Source organism: Glandiceps talaboti, chromosome 12 (assembly GCF_964340395.1).
Source record: "Glandiceps talaboti chromosome 12, keGlaTala1.1, whole genome shotgun sequence".
Taxonomy (NCBI): domain Eukaryota; kingdom Metazoa; phylum Hemichordata; class Enteropneusta; family Spengelidae; genus Glandiceps; species Glandiceps talaboti.
The window spans coordinates 6611082-6637937 of NC_135560.1; the positions used below are offsets into that span (position 1 = coordinate 6611082).

The 26856-nt window shown below is 35.7% G+C and overlaps 1 protein-coding gene across 2 annotated transcripts; it reads left to right on the plus strand.

Annotated features, from left to right (window-relative positions):
• On the plus strand, positions 1 to 26856 carry LOC144443478 (integrator complex subunit 14-like). 2 transcript variants are annotated; one of them, XM_078132964.1, is made up of 9 exons: positions 1 to 358; positions 1385 to 1638; positions 11498 to 11605; positions 15703 to 16207; positions 19927 to 20044; positions 22418 to 22551; positions 23146 to 23264; positions 25009 to 25074; positions 25967 to 26856. In XM_078132964.1, the coding sequence occupies exons 2-9, from the start codon at positions 1414 to 1416 to the stop codon at positions 26189 to 26191; spliced, it is 1500 nt and encodes a 499-aa protein (XP_077989090.1). In that variant the 5' UTR covers positions 1 to 358; positions 1385 to 1413; the 3' UTR covers positions 26192 to 26856. The 2 variants fall into 2 exon arrangements, with proteins under 2 accessions (XP_077989090.1, XP_077989091.1); XM_078132965.1 differs by having other exon boundaries at positions 1 to 351.

Consider the following 26856-nt stretch of genomic DNA (forward strand, 5'->3'; position numbering starts at 1 on the left):
TTTGACTTTCCAGGTTGCTGCACTTAATATGCTTTGTATTTTTCGGGAATATATAGTGCAGATAATGGAATTTTAACCCCATACATCCATTGATGTATTATTAACTACCAAAAGAAGTCAAATCGTACGTTGGCAGCATAGGTTTATAGCGTACTCCTCGCGAAATTAGTTACATATGCAAACTGCGCAAGCTCAAATATCAGACTTAAGATTCCGGAAGTTCACGCCGAAAGCAAAGTAGCAGACGCATTAGCTGTTTACCGAAAACAAAGGGAATTATCGAAACTGAGAAGTTGACGTTCCTCTGCTGCTTGCTGAAATGTCAAACCAATAACCTGGGTCGAGCACAAGGTAAATCGTAAGTAACGCACATCTTTATTTACAAACTTAACCAAACTTACGAACAGAACATTTCAGCATGGGGTTCTACTTCCATGATCAAACAAAGTGCAGTAGCACAGCAACACACCAATGACATTGACATTGACAGTGTATCAGTCACGTGTTTGCATGTTGAAGCAGAACATTTCGATTATGCTCGCTACATACAGTCGACTAGTCAGATACAGGCATGGAGCCCGAGGTAGATCTAGAAAGGGCAGAATCAGGCGACTGTCTCCCACCTGTGCGATCCTGCATAGTGACAGATCAGTCTAGTACAGTACTTAAATATACTCTGTGGATTTACTCCCTGGATGTATGAGTTTATTGAAAAGACTGATTTCCTAGAAGAGGAAATGGATGATTGACATATATTCTTGGATATAGATGCATGATTTCCATAAGGTCAGAGTTCATAATGCCAGAAGTCTGATTGTAATGATGTTGTAATAATCTAGTCATGAATGCCCCTGAAATACATCCATGGTCTGCTGCATTCAGTATTTTGTCTGAAAGCTGTTCTGTAGCTAGCCACAGAGTCTGTGTTCTATACCCATATGTATTATGCAAACTGTGATTCAATGCATAGACAATATCACTTACATGTAGGCGTATCCACAGGGACCTGTAATCTGTGATTGTACTAGAATGAATGAAATTATATCACACTGTATACTAATTTATGCTATAAATGAACATGAGCAGTACTCCATACGTATGTAAGTATATTAATTCATAGTAACATCATTTGTATTCATTGTACATGTATAATATGAAGCCATTTGTTTTACAAGGAAGATTACGTGTCCCTGTGGTCTGAAGCAGTTCTGAATGATAAGTAGATTATTTTTCTAAATACCACCATCCTGCAAACATGCTTATTCTTTTAGTGATCTATAAATATTGATGTTATCAGGAACATCAGAAAATAACAGCATCCACCTAGCTGTAAACCTGAATTCACAAAAATATTGATGTTTTTTTCTGATCCCTGAATTTTTAGGAGTTTTTCACAAGTAAAGCAAAGAAACCATGCCAACCATAGTGTTAGTAGATGTGTCGTTGTCGATGGCAAGGCCATTGCCACCAACAGATGGAGGAGAAGAATACCAAAGACGGAACCTGGCTAATCATGGAATCACCAGCTTACTAGAATACATTGCGACACACAGCCGACTGGAATTCACTGCCCTAGCTGTCTACTCCTCTCTATGGGAGCTTATTGTTCCCTTTACAAGAGATTACAATGAATTAAAGGTTTGTTTGCTATTTCTCTGAAGTCCTAATCAATTCTCAGTACCTGTAATGCCATTTTACCTCATGTTAGAGGATCAAAATAGAACAAGAAGGTTGACTTATTCTCAGTACCTGTAATAGCATTTTACCTCATGTTAAAGGGTCAAAATAGAACAAGAAGGTTGACTTATTCTCAGTACCTGCAATAGCATTTCACCTCACACTAGAGAAACAAGAAGGTTGACTTATTGTCATGTGCACCTATAGTAATGCATGTGAAGCGTGTGGAGTGGAAGTTATGGTGTCGAAAATCGATGTTTTGTTATTTCTATGATGTGCCAAGGCAGTAATATTCTATTTCAGGTACTGAGAATTACAAAAAAAACAAAACAATTTCAGTTGATATGACAGATAAATATCGAAGGCCCAGCTCAGATTAGTATTAAAATTTAGGTGTGATAAAGTTTTCTGGTAGAGCTATAGAAAAAATTGTTTCAGAAGAAAAGATAATCCTATATAATCCATGTGGCTCCACTGGTTAGATAATATTAATGTCAGTCATGTCATGAGAACCTAGGATTGAAACCTTGGCCTTTAAAGACAGATAAGAAATGTGATAAGCTCTGTTCAATAAGTTGGGATTAAACCATAATGGGTAGATGTAAGGCCAAAAGAAAAAAATTGTTTGGTTCTGGTTGCCCTACCCCACCTAGTTTTTCACTACCGACCCTAAACTTTTTTAGACATATTTGAGAAAAAAGAATAATAATATCACGAAAATTGTGAAGTCTCGCCAGAGATAGTGGATGCAGAAACTGACATCAACTTAAAAAGACAATATAAAACTGTTCTTCCAATCTGTAATGGCTGTACATCTGTTGGGAAGAAACCAATAACACAGAGACCATATGGAAAACAACAGAAAACATAACTACCTAAACTAGACACTCAGACATGAAAAAAAGTAAAATAAGATAAGAAATATATTTATCCCACCTATTCTAAAATTTAGCGTAATCAGAACCACACAATACTTTTTTATTAAGCCTAACCTGAAATACAAATGTACCAATCCAGTGACCATTCCTCAGTATTTTATAGATTAGGGTGAGCCTATATAATTGAGTTGTGTCTATCTAATTGAACAGTAGTAACTTACTTTCCGTTACTTTATGCTGATGAACTTGGCAGTCTTAAAAACAAACATCAAATGCCAAAATTGCGGTAATGAAGTGTAATGTTTATACAAAGTGTGACAGTAAATCTGAGACATGGCACATAGATATGAAATATGTATGACAAAATAGACACAAAATATTACAGCCATGATGTGTGTCGTTTCATATTTTTGACAGCATAACTTTACTTGAAACATACAAGACATTTGTATAAACTAAATGTGTTAGCAATAAATGTACAGTGGATCAGTAGTGTCTGTGGATATAAAAATAGTTTCTTATACAACTATAAACAACCTTAATACACATCAGCCAAATTATTGTATCTTTCATGTGACTTAGTGTTCCATTCATATAGACATTTCAAAAAATAGTTTCAGAAGAAAAGATGATCCTATATAATCCATGTGGCTCCACTGGTTAGATAATATTAATGTCAGTCATGTCATGAGAACCTAGGATTGAAACCTTGGCCTTTAAAGACAGATAAGAAATGTGATGAGTAACAAGCTCTGTTCAATAAGTTGGGATTAAACCATAATGGGTAGATGTAAGGCCAAAAGAAAATAATTGTTTGGTTCAGGTTGCCCTACCCCACCTAGTTTTTCACTACCGACCCTAAACTTTTTTAGACATATTTGAGAAATAAGAATAATAATATCACGAAAATTGTGAAGTCTCGCCAGAGATAGTGGATGCAGAAACTGACATCAACTTAAAAAGACAATATAAAACTGTTCTTCCAATCTGTAATGGCTGTACATCTGTTGGGAAGAAACCAATAACACAGAGACCATATGGAAAACAACAGAAAACATAACTACCTAAACTAGACACTCACACATGAAAAAAAGTAAAATAAGATAAGAAATATAGCTATCCCACCTATTCTAAAATTTAGCATAATCAGAACCACACAATACTTTTTTATTAAGCCTAACCTGAAATACAAATGTACCAATCCAGTGACCATTCCTCAGTATTTTATAGATTAGGGTGAGCCTATATAATTGAGTTGTGTCTATCTAATTGAACAGTAGTAACTTACTTTCCGTTACTTTATGCTGATGAACTTGGCGGTCTTAAAAACAAACATCAAATGCCAAAATTGCGGTAATGAAGTGTAATGTTTATACAAAGTGTGACAGTAAATCTGAGACATGGCACATAGATATGAAATATGTATGACAAAATAGACACAAAATATTACAGCCATGATGTGTGTCGTTTCATATTTTTGACAGCATAACTTTACTTGAAACATACAAGACATTTGTATAAACTAAATGTGTTAGCAATAAATGTACAGTGGATCAGTAGTGTCTGTGGATATAAAAATAGTTTCTTATACAACTATAAACAACCTTAATACACATCAGCCAAATTATTGTATCTTTCATGTGACTTAGTGTTCCATTCATATAGACATTTCATAGTACAAAACTACAATGACTGTGTTAATATCGGCAGTGTACTGGATCCACTGATTGCAAGTGTCTAAATGTGTAAGCCATCACAATGAAAACTGTACATCAACTAAACCACTTGAATAGTATACATGCTGGCACACATATGACTTTCATTTTAGTTTTTGTACCTGTAAAGTGTGCATCAAAACCTCAAGTGATCTTGAACTCGGCACCTAGACCTAGCTAAGAAGCAATTTGTGAGTAATTGGGTTTCAATATTCATTTTAGTAATAAACATGATAATGAATAAGTATAAGGACTAATATGGGGGTTGTTTGACAGTGCTGCTTGGTGTTTGACAACATGTACAGGAAAAACCTTCAATACTCATCAAATGTATGTAATAGTCTAATACATGTACTTGTAGACTAGCATTTGTTGTTTGTCCGAGATGAAGAACAAAACGGCAGACATTTGCCCCCCAAACTGTCTTATTAAATCGATTGATTAAACTGGTACATAGTCACTGCATGTACTTAACTATCAGCTACCATGAAAATAAAACTGGTAAAATGCAAATACTACACCAGTCTGTTACTAATGTTTAGTTACCATGGCAACCTAGTATCTGGCCAATCTCATTCCTGACTGCATCAGCAATTTTGTCAAATAATTGGAATAGATGTTTAATCTTTGTGATGTACGTACATGTAACATCTGTTGATTGAATGTGTAATATTATCACTACTGGAGGTCCTTTTGACTATCTGATATCCTTTGTGGTATGGATTTACAACTTTAAGCCCTGGTAACTATAACTACAAGCTGTTGCTTGTAGTGAAAAAAAGGTCATTGGTTAGTCCCTCCAAAGTTTTAGTCTACCTATTACAAGATATCCCCATGGAAACAAATACGCACTAAATATATTTGATTTAAATATGTTTATTATGTTAAACTTTTCACAACAAAGTATGTTGGTGAAAGTGTTGGTTGTATCATAGATACTGTATATAGTTGCATACATGCAGATGATGACGTAACATACCAAAGGTCAGGGTTTCAATCCCAGGTTCTCACATTAGTGTTATCTTATCAGTTAAAGGCCAGGGTTTCAATCCCAGGTTCTCACATTAGTGTTATCTTATCAGTGGAGCCATAAAAAAGATTACATAGGATTGTTCTTTTGTTTTGGAACCAACTTTTGCTATAGCTTTACCAGACAACTGTTTTTCACACTAAAATTTTAATACTTTTTCTGAGAGTGCACATTTATCAGCTATTCAAGTTTACGGCTATACACCCTACATCCTTAGGAAGAGTCTACTGACTGGGCTACACTGTAAAGTTATGTCATGTTCTGCACCCTTTCCAGTGTGCGATGCGTAGGCCGATGTGTCATGTCATTCTGCACCAGTTCCAGTGTGAGATAAGTACAAAATGTAGGCCGATGTGTCATGTCGTTCTCCACACTTTCCATTGTTAGCTGGGTAGGCATATTAAAGCACAAGGGTGCCTATAGTGCCTACAACATGGCTTATCTTGCAGACTATGACGTGGCAAGCCCTAGGTTACAAAATGTAGCTCAGTGCTAACACTACATGCACACAGACTCTTACACCTCACTACTATGAGTTAACAACTAGAAGTTTCAATTACTACACCAACTTTAAATGTCTGTGAGGCAGTGTGATATTGATAATACCATTGACGTTGGCAAAGAGTAATACAAGACTAGGGCTGGCACTAATAACATCTCATGGGCATGTATTAGACACTAGAAGTTTTAATACCCACACCAAATCTACATGTCTATGATATTGATATACAAGACTAGCTCAGTGCAAACACTAATCTGGCACATGGACCCTACACGAATTTCATGTAGGGTCTATGCTGGCACTAATAATGCCTCTCTACTGCATGTATGTGATAGCAACCATAGGTATTAACTCCTACATTGTACACCAGCCCTCGGTTAAGGCAAAATTGTCAAATGTACACACCAAACTGACATTGGGCTAACAAATTCAAAATCGATTTGCAAGCTGTACATACACCCAATTACAGTGTAATTTGTAGTGTCAACCCACTCATTAACATTACTACAATATATGAACAGTTTGGAACAGTTTCAGCTACTTATTGTTCCAAAAGACTATATATAGTATATTTCATCCATATTTTCATATTCATATTTATGGTATTAATATCGATACAGGCCATTCAATCATATTGACTTTCTATAGTGAGACGTCATCAGAACCAAATCATTTTGAGATAACCATGAATTATTCAACAGTAACCTTTCATTTGTGACTAAAGTAGTTGTAAACATATGACGTCTAACTGAGCAGAATGGTCTGGCATTGAACATTACACGTTTGACGTCTTGGTGGTCTCAGGGGCAAGAATTAGTTCTAAATGTATTCTGTTGATGCACCTATAATGACATCCTGTTAGTAGGCTAGTCAGCATCAAAAGTTTGTATGTGTTACTAATACATGACCATGACATTTAGGAGATCAGTCATTTCTAACAGCAAAGGTGATATAATGAGATATTAATTCCAGTATTTTTAGGAAAATATGACTCTTATGAGTGACCTAAGGGGCCTTGTCAGTTGTCACTATGAGTCACAAGACTCGTAGTGACAACCCTTAGGTCACAGTATTTTCCGGCCGAATGACGTAAAGTATTGGAGAATAACATGATAATACCAGTGCCCGTAAAATTGGGGAAAATAATGGCAATTCTGAAGGCTTTGATTAATATTTCAAACAAAACAGACCCAGTGACGTAAAACACATGTTGTCATGAGTCTATAGACGCATGTTGTCATCACTTACATGTAGAGTAACCAGATTAGGCCAAAAAAAATATCTGGTTCTGGTCAGGGTAAACTTTCTAAAGTGGTGCGACGACGCAAATTTTTTTTTTAGTAAATACACATTTTTTTGACACTTTACATACTCTGTTCTATCATATTCATCTCTTGAAAAACTTCCTTTTTCTTCGAAGCAGTTTAGGCTTTGTATTTAAGCAGTCTTGGCATGTAGGGTAGATTTCAGCTGCTTGTTCTCCTGATATCGGGAATAAATAAGGAACGGGAAAGCAAAAATTATCGAAAAAAAAAGGATTAACGCGAGGGTATTCAGGGCACGCACGCGCTGACCAGAACCAGATATATTTTTTTGGGCCTTATATATATCATGTTTTCATTAAACTTCGCTCATGCATGGGATAATTAAATATTATTTCCAGTATATTTCTTGGTTCAGCCAAGGAAAATACAAGTGACCTAAAGGGCCTTGTCACTATGAGTCAAAAGACAAGTATCGACAGATCTCTTAGGTGACAAATCTTTTCCAACAGAACTTAGAAATATATTGTGGAATAATATCATTATACCTGAAAATGCAATATTTAGGAACAAATTAGGGAAAAATAACGACAGTTTGAATATTATGACAAATTTTGAGTACAGTAGAACCAATGACAAAGATGTGTGACACTGTGTTGTGCCATAGAATGACCAAGGTATAAATTCCATTTTTTTTTAGCATGTTCAAGTTGGTTTGTAGAGGCAATATGGACAAAAAAAACATGTTGCTCAGCTAAACTGCATCATGATGATTAAAATGATTAAGAGTTGCCGTCTCTCAAAATTTGCATATTGTTGGTTTGCGCCCCCGTCAGTGACTGCTACCATTTGTTTCTGAGATGCTGAAGGCATTTAGAAATATTTGAACTACCATTGTACCAGTCAACCAAGCTGTATAAATTGGGGCCTGGTAGGACAAAGGTTGCCATATGAGGATGCAATGTAATAGGTTGGGATTGCATAATCCCCGAGGAGTCCATGAACTACAAGGGAAATTACAACATTTTCAGTCTGGAAACCTGAACATTCCGTACTGGACAATGTATTGATTGCTATCGTCCTCTGATAAGGGACAACCATACAGAAACAATAACACCACTAGAAAGCCTGTGGATAAATCGAGCACAGAGTGGACCTCAAGTATTAGAAAAAACTGACTTTCACTCACATTTACACAGTTAACAAACTCTCCGTTAGTAATGTGACTTGCCCTTTTTCGTTGGAGATTCCAATTTCCTATATACGTTGGCAATGAAAATACTTGATGGAACCCCATACAAAAACTACAAACGTAATCCCTGGACAATTCTATCAACCATAGATTAATTGTGTAATGATACGCTTCACGTACAATTTTAATCATGATAATTGCTTAAATGTCAATACAAGAATGTCACTTCAGTCATCATGTAATGAGATATGTTATTAATAGGATATCTATGTATTGTACTTCATTTTGTCTTCATTTGATGTTATGTTATGTTAGACTCAAGGAGAAAACCATATATTGTGTATTTATTTGAAATGCACACAAAGAGAAAATATAGATATACCCCCTCGGATAATATGGTTCAAATTTCAAACAAATTTGTTGTCAAAATAATATGTTTTATGAATATGTTTTATGAATATGAGAATAATTTTTCATTTCATATTGTCTGTGTACTGTGTGTATGAATGTGTGTGTGTGTGTGTGTATGTGTGTGTGTACTTTGTATGTTTGTGTGTGTGCGCACTCTGTATGTTTGTGTGTATGAATGTATGTGTATGTACTGTGTATGTTTGTGTGTGTGTGTGTTTGCTCTGTATGTTTGTGTGTATGAATGTGTGTGTATGTACTCTATGTTTGTGTGTGTGTGTTTGCTTTGTATGTTTGTGTGTATGTGTTTGTGTGTCTGTGTGTGTGTGTGTGTGTGCTCTGTGCTTGTGTACTCTGTGTCTGTGTGTCTGTCTGTCTGTCTGTCTGTCTGTCTGTCTGTGTTTGTTCTAACTTGTTGGGCTAGTCTAACATAGAACTAAGAGTATGATTTCTTGAGATGTTGACATCTTCTATGCATACAGTATATACATAATTGAATCCCTGGTTGCCTGAATTGGTCACTGAAAGATTAACCAGTCCAGTATTTTGCTGAAGACAGTTCAATTATTTTAATTAGCTGAATTACTTGTTGACGATGTTTTGCAGCACTACAAATAAGCCGTGTAAAATGTGTCGTTGTTCTAACATGTCATGTACGTTGCCATAATGAAATAATGTCATAAAATACAAGTCGTCATTGCTCTTGTTTCACAACTCATCATGTGTACTGCTGAATTGTGTTAAAATTGTCAAATGCAAGTAGGATTGTTGTTCTCAGTATAGAACTTATCGTATGGCATTGCTATGTTGAATCATGGACGTAGAAACATACCTCCATGGCTGAATTATAATTAAATCCGTTATCGTAAAATGTAATAGTGTTCTCGTTTCATAGTAGATAGCAATATACATCTATTACTATTACATGTATTGCATATTTCTAACTTGGTGAAATCAAATGTAATGTTTTGTTGGGTACATGTATCTTAAAATGCTCAAACTCGCATCGCATATTAACTTGGAATTTAACACAAACTGAATTTGATGATTTGATCGATACGATCACATTTGAACTGTGCTACACTCATTTATAGCATTCATATCAAGTGTAAAAGTATTACTGTTTCAATTGGTTTATTTTCAACCCTAGCATGTGGCCTTTCTAATGTGGTCAATTAGCAAATGAAACTTTATACTTTTATACTTGATATGGATGCTATGAACAATTGTGATACATACAGAAAACGCTTTACTTTGGTGATAGGTTGTACCGAGATTCCCCACCAAAATGATGGGAAATGTTTTGGAAACTATGCCAGATTTACCATATTTCACCTTTCCGTTTCCTTTAGTAAAAAATTGTGAACTTAAACTTGCTATATATGGTCACAGTCCCTCTGTCCCTGTGATAGTGGGACTATAGCATGATCACAACATACATATCATTTTACCACCAATACCAAGATATACACTGACCTAAAAGTTGATGTTTTGTTAGGTATATGTATGCTCACAAAATAAACTTGCGCAAACTTATATCACATTATCAAGTCATTTGTATAACGAGGAACAAATGAACTGAAATTTGTGATGTTTCGTTAGCAGCATGAGACCTTTAAATTCATTTTATATTCAAAAGTAAACTTTTGTTCCAAACACAATATCGAAGATTTTTACCTCTGGCAGCAATTTTGGACTGCTTGACCTACTGTTTTAGAACATGTGACCCTTCAAACAGTTAAGCCTAGTAGTAACACTTTGTGTGCATCATGTCACTACCACATCATGAGCACACAGACTGGTGTGTACACTAAGTACCCATTGTTTCTCAAGCAAATGGGGAAAGTTGTTGTGCAATGCTATAGAATATAACAGAATTAATTGAATTTCCTGTAGTCAAGACAGATTAAAATGTTAAAGTATGTTGACTTCATAGTCACCTATGAAGGGATATTTCTCCTACAACTGAGATGTCAACAGAATAGTACTGGGTAGTTTGTGTTTTTTGGGATCCAAACATTAACATGGCAGTTTCTAAAGAATGCGTTTAGGTAGAAGCATTTATCATAATTGCAAATACTTTTAAATGTCTTAGTGTGTGTATGTGGGGGAAGGGGGAGGTGAAGGAGATCATGGTCGGGTGTATACATTGCACGTATGCATGCATGTGTGTATGTGTCTGTCTGTCTGTCTGCCAGTCTGTCTGTCTGTCTATGGATGAGTGAACATCGTTCATGCAATGGAAAGGCTTTTCGGTATACATGTACATTCTATTCCATTCTGTCATACACCCTACACATAGGTTCTGTGATTCTATTCACAACATAGTTATAATACAAAATAGTGACACTACTAGACATTTACAAATATACATTCTATTGATAATAGACACAGAGGCTAGTGGCTGTTGCATACAGCACTGGACTTTCCTAAATATTCTATGTACAACTTGCTGGATGACTACTTCAGTTTTCAAGATGGCATTCAAAAACTGTATGATGTTGATGCCCATGTTGTGTTGTTCAGAGCAAATACTGGGTTGTATAAAGTATATATATGCTTACAGGAGGTTGATATCCATGGTATCTGTTATAAGTAATATGACACAGATGCACGTTGTCATGACGTAGAACGACCAGAGTATATATTCCATATTTTTTGTTGAACCTGGCTCGTGCATGGTATAAACTATAATGTCCGTCTGATACCCTGGTTTGTACTCAAATTGAATAACTCGTCAATACAGATAAAAATGGTTGCAGTGATACACCATTGCTTTTCAGGGATTAAAAAAATTCAAAACTAAACTTACCAAAGTTCCTTTTCTTTGCAGAATGGACTGTTGAAGTTGGATGTCTTTGACAAAACCCGATTAGATGTAGCCCTACAGGAGGTGAGGGCTATTGTTCTGGAAGAATGGAGCCCTATAACACCATGTCAGGTAGGTACAATGTAGGATGATTAGTTAGTTAATTGTCTGAAGATGTCAAAACAGCCTTTGTTATGTATGTATGATAATTTCAGTGATTAGATACAGCTATCTCCAGTTCTACAGACAATGTGGGAGGGAGGATGTATTATCTCAGGCTAATGGTGTCATCTTAGACAGTCATACATGATTTTTTTTTTTTTTTTTTTTTGGAGAATGTCAAAATGAAAAGTTTTCCAGGAAACCAAATAATGATGTGGACTCGACGTGTTTGTTTCCTACTTGTTAGTGAGAGTGTAGACACAAGCACAAAGCAGAATCCACATCAATGTGACATTTGTATTCAGTTTTTTTCTTAGAAACCCAAGAATAAAGTGGGGCTTGCTTTAGGTTAAAATGGAAAATCAATAATGATTTCTCCTTCACACTATATCTGGCATTGTGCTTGTGAAAACAAGACACATGAAATATCGCATTAATTTTTCATTTATTATCACCAGTTTTCAGTTTACGTAAGCACTTTCTCAGAAATACTTTTGTTCCTTGTTGAAAGCTTTTCGATATTGTTTCTCTCAAAGAACTATCAAGATTATCAGTGTCGAAAGGGGAAAACGTGTAGAAGTCTTTGCTCAAAATAATATAATGAAGTCGTGACAGATTTTACAAAGTTCTAGCACCAGGAGTCAAAACGGAAACTATTTTCTCCGACATTTTGTAAGCTTATTTATTTTGTCTGGCTATTAGGGCGTAGTAGACATCTATTACCACAAGGACTGTTTTGTAGCAACCCACCAGCCATCCCCCAAGGCTGAAATAGTCTATACCACGTGGTACAATCTAAGCCAATCACTAAAGGCTATATGAACACGATGTATTATAAAATGATAGCGATAATTGTGAAAAAAGCGATGTTTGCATCACATACAGGTATAGACCTCAGGATGTAAAAATTGCTGAGACTGTTGGTGTAGATGCACTCAGGTCAGTAATATAGTAGGATGTAAAATTATGGTATCACAAATTATAGTTGTTTTATACCAGTATTATTAAATGAATTTCAAACTCAGTTTTAAGACAGAATGTTATTTTTCAAATGTCAGGATACGCCGAAGATAATGTGAAAACATTGTGTAGTAGTTTAAGTAGTGCCTGTTATTACTAAGGGCTTATTAGATCGAGTTTGGAACCCCTAGGTATCCTTGTAATAGTAAATGCTGATAACAGCTATTTCAACCAAAGCACTCTTCGTCAATGCTTAGGGTTTAGCTGTGTCTGCATTTGGTAATAAATATAGATGTATCTCCAGTACGAATTTACCAAAAGTTATTTCATAGTTTGCATAACGACGTATGTCACTGAAGTTTTACAAATACTGACCATTTTGTTAGCACAACTGAACTTCTTAGGTTCAGTAGTGCTATAGGCATGGTAAAGTGTCTGTCTGTCTGTCTGTCTGTCTGTAAACAACTTAAAGTCAAAAACCACTGGACTGATTCCCATTGATAGCATATAGACTAATCAATCAATAAATAAAAACCAATCGATCGATCGATCGATCGATCAAAAGCAATCAATTAAATGCCTGCTGTCCTCACTTTTATACTAGTTTGTACAGTGTTTGAGTGTTTATTTGGTGTGATAATCCCCCAGAAGATAAACGATAAAGCAAATTGTTCTTGTAACCTATGCCTTGGTAATTATAAGATTATGGGTGTTTTAATTTAGATAAGATGAGAAGAATGGACAAGATGTCTTTATTTTAGTCAATAAAGAGAGAATTATATACAGCTGAAAGAGAGTAAAGTAGTCAGGGAAAGAAGGGGAAAAAAGTTTAATATCACCACAAAAAATCAATCAGTCAATTGGTTAGTATCACACAAAAATAAGTTTTATTTAACCAAAAAATTAATCATTCAATCGATCAGACATTGAATTAAATAATCAATCGCTCGATCGATCAATCAATCAATTACATGCCTGCTGTCCCCTGTGCATATTACAAAGATAATAACAGAAATGGGTAGGTAACTCTTTAAGTGAATAAAGATTCAAAAAATGTATGCAAATATACCCAGCAACAAGACCATGCCCATAGCAACAGTCAAATACAGTTGTGCTACAATGCCATTCACACAATTTTATATTGATAACACATGTCCAAATACAAAGTGGCCATTTTTGTTAGCTAGCCCATTTCCCCAACCCTACCCCATTGCTTGGAGGAGGAGTAATTTATAACTATTGCTGTGGTTTTTGCCTGTACGTCCATGCAAGTATTTGTGCACACCCATAAAATGCAAAAGTCAATTCCTTTCTAACCTGGCACAAAGGTGATATACATGTACTATAGTATAAAGGCCTTGTGCTCACCATTTTGATTTGCAACATTATCAAACGTGACAAAATGGCAGCATCATGGTGTTACATTCACATGAATTTTAGTACTCACTATAACTACAGATAGACTCTATTCAAGTGTCTACTACCATCTATAAGTTACGTCCTTCACTGCATACATACAGCATAGGTTGATCATCATCTCAAAAATATTCACATAAATTTTAGTACTCATTATATCTACAGATGTATACTTTGTTCAAGTGTCCACTACCATCTATAAGTTACGTCCTTCACTGCATACAGTATAGGTTCATCATCAACAGAAACATTCACATAACTTTCAGTATTCATTATAAGTACAGATGTAGTATTCAAGTGTCTACTACCATGTATAAGTTACGTCCTTCACTGCATACATACAGCATAGGTTGATCATCATCTGAAACATTCACATTCTAGTGCTCTACATGTCATTGACCTGTACATTGTTGAGTGTAAATTCTAATTTATACAGACAAATCCGAGAAGTAAATCCTCTATCACGTTCTGCTAGTTTAATACCCAAGTCATTTACTTGTGGACATATTGATGTGTCACGTGTAGCATGAATAAACACTCCTTGGAGGCATTTCAAAGTTAATCCATCTGAAACGACATCAATAGAAGAATGCTACATCTTCATGTTTTCAAATTAAGTTGGGTTTTCTTTGACATTTATGGCCCAATACTTCCAAGCCGGATTTTAATAGCTGTCATTAGATTTAGTTATTTTAAACACTTATTGAGAACTCATGTCATGCTGACATAGTTTGATTTGTAACGGATACAGACTGACGGAAAAATTGTTGAAAAAATCTTGAAATTGCAGTTGTCAAAGATTGTTCAAAAGTACATTATTTTGACATAAGTTATGTAATAATCCTAATGAACCCTTGCTCTGTATATAGTCAATGATATATATCAGTGATCTAAAGTCACAGTAACTCACAATAGCTTTAAATGTACTACTGGATGTAAAGTTGTGGAATAATGTTTAAAAGCTTAAATCTTCTCTAGACAGAACTGGACAAGCTGTAACTTTTTCAATCAGACAACCAACAAATATATTCACTGAAATTTGTTAAAATACCAATAATTAGACATTACAGATGTTACTTAGAGGTCTGTTGTATCTACTTGTAGAAGTACATGTAGTATACAAACATGTTGAAATCATAATCACTTCAGGGGTGCTGATTCTTAGGTGCAGACCCAGAAATCAATTTGATTGGATACATTGCAGCATACTATGTATACAGCTACACACATATGTTTACCCACAGGTGATTTAATACTGTGCAGGGTGTACGTATTATGATGATGTCGTTATGCCTAACAAAACAGTTTTAAAAAAACAATCACTTTCAGCTGGGGGAAGCTAGTAAAACCACTAAAATATCAGGTCAAATTTACATGTTACTAATAGACTTGCATTTACCTTACCATAATTTTCATGAGGAACTCAGATACCTTGCAACTTATGTAGAATTTACCTACTTTCTTTTATATCATCTATCACACACACACAAAAAAAACATTTTCAATTTGTCCTATATCTCTGTTGCTACTGTATGATTTGTGAGTATCGTGTCCCAAATTATGAGCCATAAAATATTGTTCTAACTCTGATCTTGTCAGTAAAGAATAATAAAGAATTATTAGTATAAGGATATACATTATTGTGATGAGGTATAGCTGACTATTTATCAATGTTTTCTTTATCTTGTCAGTTGATTTTAGTCACTGATGGTAGAAGTGGAATCGGACCAGGATCATTACGACAGTTATTTGAAAATCCCAAAGGATCCAAGGATCGTAATATACCCATTCCGTTCCCTTTCCCGTGTAAAATCCAAGTTATGTTGATCTGCTCACAGGCCGAAGCCATACAATCCAACGCATCAGTACTTTTACAGAAACTTATCGACATCAACGGTGGCGGAGGCAGTGTACACATCCCAGAAGGACCTCTGAGTTTGAAATCAGTCCAACAGATGTTTGTCAAGTTTGCTGAGAGCTCGTATTCTCCGTTTTATGGAAGTCTGCATTGTGGACATCTGAAATCAGACATTCAGTTAGCACCGGCGCCAGAGGTGTACTGGAAACAGCATGACTTTGAGACAATATCAAGGGAAGTTTCATCAGAATTGCAAGTGTGTGGATTCATAGACGTTTCAGATATTTGTAGTCCACCGACAATCTCCAGACACCTTGTACTGCCAGTAACAACCAAAGGTAGGAATTTACAACTTGAGTACATGTTTTATGGCTGAACACTGAATATTCATGACAGCTGTTTCACACTGAAGTGTATAACATTTTGTACTCATGAATATTCAGTGTTCCACCATTGAATAATGTATTTCTGTTATCTCCCATGATGCAATAGCCAATAGCAAAGATACCCTATAAAAAGTACAAGATCAACTTGATGTTTCTCTGAAATTGCAAATAATTGTAGGTGATGTAAAATCGTGAGATGACTCTCCAGAACTTATGTTTTATGAAAATGTCTCTATTTTCATGGAGTGACATTCCCCTTTAACTGAGAATAGGTCGGAGTTTTCTTGAACAAAGTCGCAGCAAAAATTTAAAGAGCGACTCAGTCTTTCAGACAAGTTGGTGATTACAGGGACCAATGTGACATTACATACATCATGCATATTTAAAAAATTAATATTAATAACTTTTGACATGTAAAAAGTTTGGTAGACCAATTTCAAAAATTAATGCCATCGTTTACTTTACGTCTGGTTCTAATTACATTGCGAAGTGAGAATTATATTAAGAATGAACGTTGAAGCAAACTTATTACATATACGTGGCATAATTATGTTACAAGTAATGCACTTTGGGACATTCTATGTCACATTCCCCCAGCTATAATCTAATATAGATGTATTGTGTTTTTTGTAATCATATTAATATTCCATTCATGCAAAAAACTTAATGCACCAATATTTTAATTTTTGCCATGGCTATGAAAATTTTAAATAAGTTGTACAGTTCTGATATTTTTTGGCATTATTAGTTCAGACTGATTTCTCAAGGCAATTGCTAGAAATGTAACCCATAACTTGAGTCCCTAGGAAACAGAATCCCTTGAATCACTTGCAGGTTACATTTTGTGCTTCTTCCATGTGACTATAGCATGGTATTTCACTTGCAGACCATATACTAGTACCTATTGTAGTCTAGAGGCTATCCGTGGCATCAAATCTTAAGATCTCTCTTCGCCCCATCTAGCTGAACAAGGTATCATGACCCTAAAGTTGTTTATGCTAGTGAGTAAACCCCAATTGTTAGAATGGTGTAAACAGTGTATAAGTAAAGTCCAGATGATGTAATTGCCACCTCCCAATAAACACTCATTTATTATTGGGCACCTGCAGAATCCTGTGATTGATTAACAAAGATATGGTGTTCATGACTGTATGGGTGGCTTTGTTTGAATAAGGGTTTTTACGTCTCATTACAGATCTCGCGAGATATACAAATATGCCTAGCAAGAACGGTTGTCAAACATGTGATCGTGGTCAAAGCTTCCGCCTTGGCCATGTACGATGACATTTAGAACAATAATGTTGCTAAGCGTTTGACACTTTCAGCTTGACCACCCTCACGTGGTTGCTATGGATGCAATGGCTCACACAGGATCTCATGAGATCTGCCGGCTTTTTTAAAATTCAATCTCAGTACCTGATTGTGCTAGACATCAGAAGAGATGTGAAGCCACAGATAGCCTCTAGACTACACTTCTTGGTTCTTCCCTGAGAGAAACTACAGCAGGATGATAAATGTACACGTAACTATTAATATATGAAATCCATACATACTTTGGTAATTGCTTGGTCAGATCAATAAGTAGGCCACATGTCTGATCATAACACTTATACCAAGTGATGTCACCAAGCATAAGTAGAGAAGACAAGTACCCAACAAACATATTAAGGTCACTTAGAACACAAAATTCAAATGATTCTTATCTTGACAAAAAATAGACGCGATACAAGAGTGAAATTTTGAAAGTAAAATAAAAGTATTGAACAGCACTGGATATTTTACACATAAAGGAATTGTAACAGTGTAATTCTTATAAAAGTGTACCCTGTGTTTCTCAGAGAACGTGGTGGTGGTGGTGGTGGTGGTGGTGGTGGTGGTGGTGGTGGTGGTTAACCATAAATCTGAAATTTCATACATCTTTGATACCTCAGACCACCAAACAAGTCTTACAAAGCCATTATGAAGTTCTAATTAAAAAGATTATCATATACCTATGCCCAGATCAATCATTCTTGATGACATTTAATGTGAGATATCACTTCTGACATGGGACGTTAAAGTCATGATATTCACATTAAATGTCGTCAGAAAACACCTTTCTGATTGGACAAAACACGTTGATTCCAAATATGAACAAAATGGTAGGTGATCTTCAACGCTGAAGTTAGATATCACGTATGGCCACAAAATTGTGAAATTTTGAAAACAAGGAAATTTTGACAAAAATATCCATACCCAAATAATGATACTATTTACAATCATACATCAAATTACAAAAGGTACATATATTTCGCAACAGTATTGCTGGCAACTGAGTGTACAGTAGGCCACATGTATGCTAGCCTTACCACACTACAAATGTATTATACTGCAGAAATTATGCTCATGGTCAAACTCTAGTTTTCTTAATATATTAAAGCATTTTCTGAAACTTTTAGCTGTAATACCAATGTTGTATTTCGAAATAATTATGGAAAGCTATACCGAAATCTGATGAAAATTGAAGATTGTTGCAGCAGGGTCAGCAAACTATGTGCATGTGAATGTCTGATTAACAGGTCAAGCGACGCACGAAGTGCACTGCAAGCCATGCTCTTTTTATTTTTCGTAATTTCCCTTTGAATTGCTGGGCATACATGTAGGCATATAATAAATCGGTTATTAATCAATATCACCTTCGTTCGTCGTATCACCATTCGTGCAGTTTCAGTAACGTGGCATTCGTCTAACATCTCGTGTCACATTACACCATTACAGTGATACAACGAATGGAGAGGTGAGTGATATCGGGTGATAACCGCATAGTATTGGCAATAAAAGTAGGACAGTGTGGGAGTACTTCTCTTTGTCTGTGCAGTCTCAATTTCTTCTAAATGTCAAGTATTTCATTTGATTTCTATGTAGGGCTATATGACTATCAGTGTCACCATCAGACAATTTTCCTATTTTTTTTAACTATTTCTATTTTTCGCAGGAGGGGGTATATATCATTATGGAAATGCAGTACATGTTTGTGACAAATGAAACATTGAATGGAACAATGTTAGTATTGTTACTTGTATTTCATACCATACAGCTCAGGTGGCAGGCTTATGGTAACACACACTAGTTGAGTGTTAGTACCAGCCTAGTGTTAGCACTGGGCTAGCCTGGTGTAATATAAGACTGGTGCATTTATTAACCCTTCTTGTTGCTAACACATACTGGTAAAGTGTTGGTAACAGCCAAGTGTTATAATTTAATGTAAGGCTTGTGCACACATACTAGTTACACTGGTAAAGTGTTTGTGCTAGCCTAGTGTTAGCACAGAGCTAGCCTGATGTTAGCCATAGGGCAGGTACAGGCATTAACCCGTCCAGTTGCTAACACATACTGTAAAGTGTTAGTGCCAGCCCAGTGTTAGTACATACTAGCTGAGCTAGTCTGGTGTTAACATAAGGCTGATGTTAGCAAGTGTTAGCAATAAGCTAATCTGATGTTAGCATAGGGCTGATACAGGCATTAACCCTTCAAGTTGGTAAGATATACTGGTAAGGTGTTAGTGCCAGGCTACTGTTAGCATTGAATTAGTCCAATCAGAACCCAATCAGAACCTATTCTCACGTACTACTGTGGCTAATAAAAAGTAAGAATAATAGATACAATGAAATTATGTTTATTTTTTGTGACAGATACCAAAGGGAAGAATAAAGATGAAGATGACACTGAGGATGGAAAGGCTCCATCATTTTGTGTACTTCTTCATGGAAGTCTGAAAGTGGAAAATATGTGTGCGATAGTCCATCTAGGGTAGGTCTTCATTTTCACAATCATCTAATTCCATTACTTGTTAAAAGGTGATACTACTGTGGAAAATGTGCTATCAGCAAACTAAAGCTAGTGTTGTATGTGGTAGATTACACAAGTGGATGATAGTGTTGCCTTGGTTATACAATAGACCCTCCACCCAGGAGGGCCGTCTATGGTTATATGGATTTATAACACATCATTTTTATACAGCCTTCAGTGATTGGCTTGGATCTTGTCATGATATGGTGTGGACTAGTAACCCATAGTGACCTCAATTTGCATAGAGCAGGCATTATTCGTATTCTATTTTCCCTAGGGTACTATTTATGTAGCATGGAGAGTCCTACCAGTGATTTTCTTTGACTATGGAAATAACATATGCCTGAGAATGGAATGTGTTATAAAGCATATTGCCTGGCCTTATCTGGGCACTAGTAGACCTCATATTATCCTTCATGCTGTTATGTAGTTATTGTCATCCTCGGCTTTCAGCATAACAGCCCTCAGGGTAATAAGACATTTACTAGTGCCCACATAGCCAGGGCAATAAGTGTATTATAATCACCCTGTAATCCAGAAAATGTACAACTGCCCACATCATAGAACCTGTTACAAATTAAACATGGAAAGTAAACAAATGAATTGGATTAATAACACTTGACTCATTATGTTGGAACAGCAGAGACTTGTATTACACACTATGATATGATAAGAACAGTTTTATGGTCTCTTTATGTGTGCATGAAATGCCAGGGGAACTGGAAATCTGTTGTGAATGTGAACTACTAAGTGGCCATAAAACTGTTCTGATATCAAGTGATGGAATGTAATACAAGTCTCTGTACTTCCAACATGTTGTGTCAAGTGTTATTAATCCAATTCATTTGTTTACTTTCCCTGTTTGTAACAGGTTCTGTTCATCCATGGTTTGATGTCAGCAGTTGTAAATACTGAATAAGGTAGAATGTGCTGTCACTAGAGAATAACTTGCTATGCTATCAGAAATGCGGTCCTACTGTAAGTGTCATCAGTCATTGCATTTGATAGGTTATATCAACACGTCAAAATAATAGTTTGTGTGTGACTGTGTTAATAGCTTGCAGTTAGTCGATCTGCCATTGTTTGTATCAGCCAAACAAGGACAAAGCTTCCATTCAATTATTTAATTGGATTGCTCGAATTTCATTGTTAAAATAGTAATGTGTAATTTTTCATAGCTTGTCAATTAACACCATGACATTTATTTAACTGTTGACATAAAAAATATCATATTCATTTCTTACCTGTGTCAATATGTATATGATTTTAAAAAATGACGTGACTGATAGTTGTTACACAAAGCCAGTAATAATACATGCCCTGTATGATTGTACATACATACATACATACATACATACATACATACGTACGTACGTACGTACGTACGTACGTACGTACGTACATATACTGTACAACAAGAAAGTTGTCTTTCAAAGTTTCTTCAGTATGAAATTACAAGTTATGCAGGAAAGAACCAAAGCATACACGATACTGCTGTATTATAATAATTAATATGGATACTAATGATGATTTTGTGGATATTTTGATGTATAATTTCAAACACCACAGGAACATTTACATAATGATATGCATGTTGCCATGACATACAATGACTGGAGTATAATTCAGTTCAAGCATGTACAGTACTGTATCAAAATATGAATAATACAGTGAGACCAAATAAAATAAAATGACATTGTGTGTTTCTGGTAACCCAACCGCGGCTAGCTTAATAAACCGCCCACATTTTGTTAAATTCAAAAAAAGGTATAATGATGAGAATCGACTTCTATGTCCATGTCAATTTTCTTGCCAAAGTGTCTTTGGTCAAGAATTCTTTTTTTAAATTCCCATCCCAGAGAAACCGACTAAGTTCAATCCATACAGTACATTCTGCATATTGTGTTTGTCTACTTCACATATAATTAACTGTCTTTGTTTACTTCTTTTACACCTCATCAAATGATCATAGAAGTATTGTGACTAACAACTAGTATCTTGTCTTAGAGTTGAGGCAATAATACGTCAACAATATCAAAATTTGTAAAAAATAAAAATAAAATAAAAAAATTCTAAAGATCTGACCTGTTGATATTTTGGGCACACTGGTACAAAATGGTACTCATCCTCTACACACTTGCAACCAAATGGATAAATTCTTTGCTCAGGTGGACCACAGTTGAACTAGACACAAAACCAACATGGAGCTTACGTCACAGACCGCACTACCAACAGTGAAGTATATAATATCTCATACCAAATTCACAAATTCACGTCTTGTATTTGGAATAAAGTGAAATGAAATGATGAATGCTGTTTGATATGTTTTTGTAGATCAGACTGGTATGGTATGTTGTATTCATGGGCAGACAGTAAGAAGAAGTCTAACTTAATGTTGGGTGTATTTGAGCCTGGAAATGATTCCATATCATGGCTTGGAAAATTCTCAATGCTTGCCCCATGTACAGGTAGGCATAGGCTATAGGTGTCTGTGTCTGTCTGTGTCTCTGTTACTGTCTGTCTGTATGTATGTATGTGTGTGTGTGTGTGTGTGTGTGTGTGTGTGTGTCGAGTGTGTGTGGCTGTCTCTGTCTGTCTGTATCTCTCTGTCTGTATGTATGTGTGTGTTGAGTCTGTATGTCTCTGTCTGTCTGTCTGTTTGTCTGTCTGTCTGTCTGTCTGTCTGTCTGTCTGTCTGTGTCTGTCTGTCTGTCTGTCTGTGTCAAATCTGTGTGTGTGCGTGCATGCCTCTATGTGTGCATGCTTGTGTGTGTGCATGCATGTGTGATATATGCATTTGTGCATATGTGTGTATTGTATATGTTTACAACTACTATTAAATACACTTATCAGTGGAATACTTTTATCGAAACATTCAAAGATTTGCAAAACTTTAATGTTGATTATAGCAAAGTTTACAATCAAACATTTGAAATCATTCCAGTAGACAAAGTTCTGGTGGTAGTTTGCATATATTATGACAGCACTCTCTGAGGTCCTATTTGCTGAAAAAAATAATATAATTTTTGTAAGTAGCAGATATATTCACTTTTCACTGACAGATTTTGATACCAATCCATACGGAGATGATGACACAAAGACACCATTTCCTGTCAGACCTGCCGATAAAAGGAGTTATGCACAGAATAGTGTAGTATGGGTTAGGGCCAGTGGACTGCAGGTAAAATCTTCATTTTTATTTACTTATAATGAGTCACAAAAAAGTAGAAGCAGTGAGAATATACAAAGTCAGACAAAGTCCAGAGACAGCCTCCAATATCAAAAAATTAAATCCAGCTTGTGCCTGCTTGATACTGTACAAAAACACCTTGCAGTTATCGCACACAGGTCAATGTGGTACTGAAGTGATAAAATGAGTTTACAATTCGTGGTTTGCAGTTCCTGTATATTTACTTGTTTTGAAAGAGTTGCTATCCTTGACAGCATGAATGGTTTGAGGTAGTGAATCCCAGTAGCATATTGATCTGGGATAATAAGTGAATATTGACCGCATGTTTTATTGAAGGCAAACTCATGCAGGATATGTGGACCAGTGCTTTACCTGGAAGTTCTGACTGATTGTGCTGGTTTGTTGGGGATTAGGGGGTGGAGGGGGTGTGGTGGTGTGGTGGTGGGGGTGGGAGGAATGGTGTGTGATAACCTAGGGTATGATTAATGCATCATAGAAACCTAAAATTGCAGGACTGTAATTTGACATAACGTACTCCAGAGACCACCCTAGTAAGGTTAAAAATATCACTTTCAAGTTTCAATCTTTGTTGTACGTGATGTTAGACATGTATGAATAATTAATAACACTTGATAACTACATTATGGTACCTGAATGTCTACAATCTATGGCTATAATCTTAAGTAATGTTCCTTTGGCACCCAGGGGTAACAGTGGATTTAATAAATACACTCTTTATCATAAAGGCTTAGCATTTGGGTGTTTGAGACACACACAATCCTTGTCATAAATGCTTAGCATTTGAGTGTTTGAGACACACACAATCCTTGTCATAAATGCTTAGCATTTGAGTGTTTGAGACACACACAATTCTTGTCATAAATGCTTAGCATTTGAGGCTTTTATATATCAATTTATGATACTCTAAAACAGAACACATCAAAATATACGTCAATCAGAGATGTTTTCAGATATCGATTTCTTCAAACCGCCCTCAGCACCATACATAATGTTACAATTTCTAGTGTGTAGACCCAAGTTGATGTGTTCTGGTTTAGAGTAAATTGTTGCATAAAAACTTCAAATGCTAAACATTTATGACAATGATTGTAAGAGTCTAAAACACACACACACACACACACACACACACACACACACACACACACACACACACACACACACACACACACACACACACATAAATAAAGCCTTTATGAGAGTGTAAATGTAGTTGTAAGCAAGTCATGATGTTTCCCATGGCTGCCTTTTTTTCTGAATGGATAAAATCGTTGGGCACTGTTGTTTCCATCTGTACATGTAACAATGGGTACCTTGTAGGATGTGATAATTATTGTTATGGAACAGATGTAAACTTGTACACGTATTGTTGTACAATTGCTAGTGTCCCATATCTCTATAATGTATTTGATATGTATCATGATGATTTATCATAAACATTTATGTTCACATGGATATCAAATTAACATTTCATGTGCGTGCACGCTATCAGTACCTGTATTTTGTTTGTGTAATACATAACAAAAAACTTTGCACGTCATACTGTCTAATTGAAATGCTATGGTCACTCTGTTTTGGTAGTACCTCAATATCAGGATTTTACAGATGTTAATGTTCTTTTTCTCTTTATTTGATATTATGAATATATGTATTTGATATACTTTGTATATTGCAATATGTGATCTAACAGTTGTACAATGTATTTATTACTCTACAGGCTGATATTCAGAAAGTCCTTAGACAAGCTAGAAAGTTACCCGATAAGCAACAAGCCTTCTACAAAGTAAGTTAATGATAGTCTGGCGGGTTCTCACTCAGCCAGTTGAGTCCGCTCTGAGTTGGGTTATTTTTAGGTCAGGTACAAAGGGGGTTTAGAGTCGACTTATATTTAGTGTCTGACACAAAATTTCATTTGATTACGTAAGTGTATTTAGTTTCCTAGATAAACAGGGTTCCAGTTCAGGGTTACTGCTAAATGATTGGAACAATTGAAGGCTATGCTAATATTGGATGACTTTGGTGTGTGATATGTGTCGGGTACAAAAATTCAGTTTGAATGGAGTCCCAAATCCAGCTTATTAGTTTTTACCACTTTGTGTCGCCACTGAGTGAAACTCACACTTTTAGTCTGAACATAGTATGTGTTTCATAATAATACAGCTTAGAGTTCAATAACAGAGATCTCCATGGTAACCTGGTATCTAAGTGAATCAGCTTCAACGCTTTCCTTTGTCTATGCTTAGAGGAATGAGAAGCCGAGATGAAATTTCAAATTCAAACAAAGCCACCCACATAGTCATTAAAATCATGCTTGTGTTAATCAGTCACAGAATTCTAACCAATGATAAATTTTGTTTATTGTCGAGAGTGACATAATGTACGTCCATATATGGTATCAGGATGCTACTTAATACACCGTTGACGTCATTCTAACAATTTGGGTTTACTCATTTGCGTGAACAACTTTTGATGACTTCATGATTGATGTGGTTCTTTCAGCTAAATATTTGTGCACTAAAATATTCACAGTGTATTTCTATCTAGATGCAAGGAGTAAGTAATTAAGATGAAAATATCTCCAGGCAGAACTTAAACTGTGCATGCATGCATTCAAAACTTGTCCTCGGTGTGTGTGTGTGTCACAGAATTGATACTGGTATTTTTATGTTTTGCAGGAATTAAACCGTCTTCGAAAGGCAGCTCTCGTCATTGGTTTCTTTGAATTGCTGGAAGGTATGGCAGCCATGTTGGAAAGAGAGTGTACTTTACTGCCAGGAACGGCTCATCCGGATGCCGCGTTACAACTTACACATGCAACAAAACAGTTGAGATTATCCATAGAGAGAGACATTACTCATAATATAACACCACTGCAAACAAACTTCACAGAAAATGAATAAGACCAAGTTGTTTTCTTTCATTTAGTGGCATCAGTATAGTTACAAATTTAACATTATATTCAAGCCATAGAATTGAGACAGAGTATATGACTGCAATGGTCCAAAGCATTATTTTTTATAAACAAAAGAATCGTGTAGAATTGCCAGTGAGGGCACACTTTCAACATCATGTGTGCAAAACATATCCATGAAACTAGCTGAAAGGTTGTGAATGATGAATATTTATATTTCAATCACTACATATATCATTCTGAAGATTGTGTGCATATTAGTATGTATTCATTAAAACAATTTCCTTTAAATATCCCATATGCCAACCAGACAGTGCCGAACCCATAGAAACTATTTGACCTCAGTAACCCAAGATGTGTACCCATTGTTGTACCTGTCACAGACTTTGCTGAAACCTCACAGACACTAAAATTATTCGACTGAATATAAAACATGTGTGTATCTCTCATACATCAACTTGTATGCACACATAGTTCAATATTCATTCTGCTGTGTGAGTCCAGTGAGGCAGAACCAATATTTTTGGAACATGAACCATGGATGGTTATAAATAAAGTGAATGAATGGTGAATGAAATAGTTCTGTGTTAATGAATGAAAATTAGCAATATTAAATACACCATTACATGTAAATAAAGTGTACGGTTGCACCAG

Coding starts and splice junctions, on each gene's coding strand:
- LOC144443478 (XM_078132964.1), top strand. CDS start 1,414: ATGCCAACCATAGTGTTAGTAGATGTGTCGTTGTCGATGGCAAGGCCA. Junction 20,045..22,417: donor TGTGCGATAGTCCATCTAGG/GTAGGTCTTCAT, acceptor ATGTTTTTGTAG/ATCAGACTGGTATGGTATGT. Junction 25,075..25,966: donor AGCAACAAGCCTTCTACAAA/GTAAGTTAATGA, acceptor TATGTTTTGCAG/GAATTAAACCGTCTTCGAAA.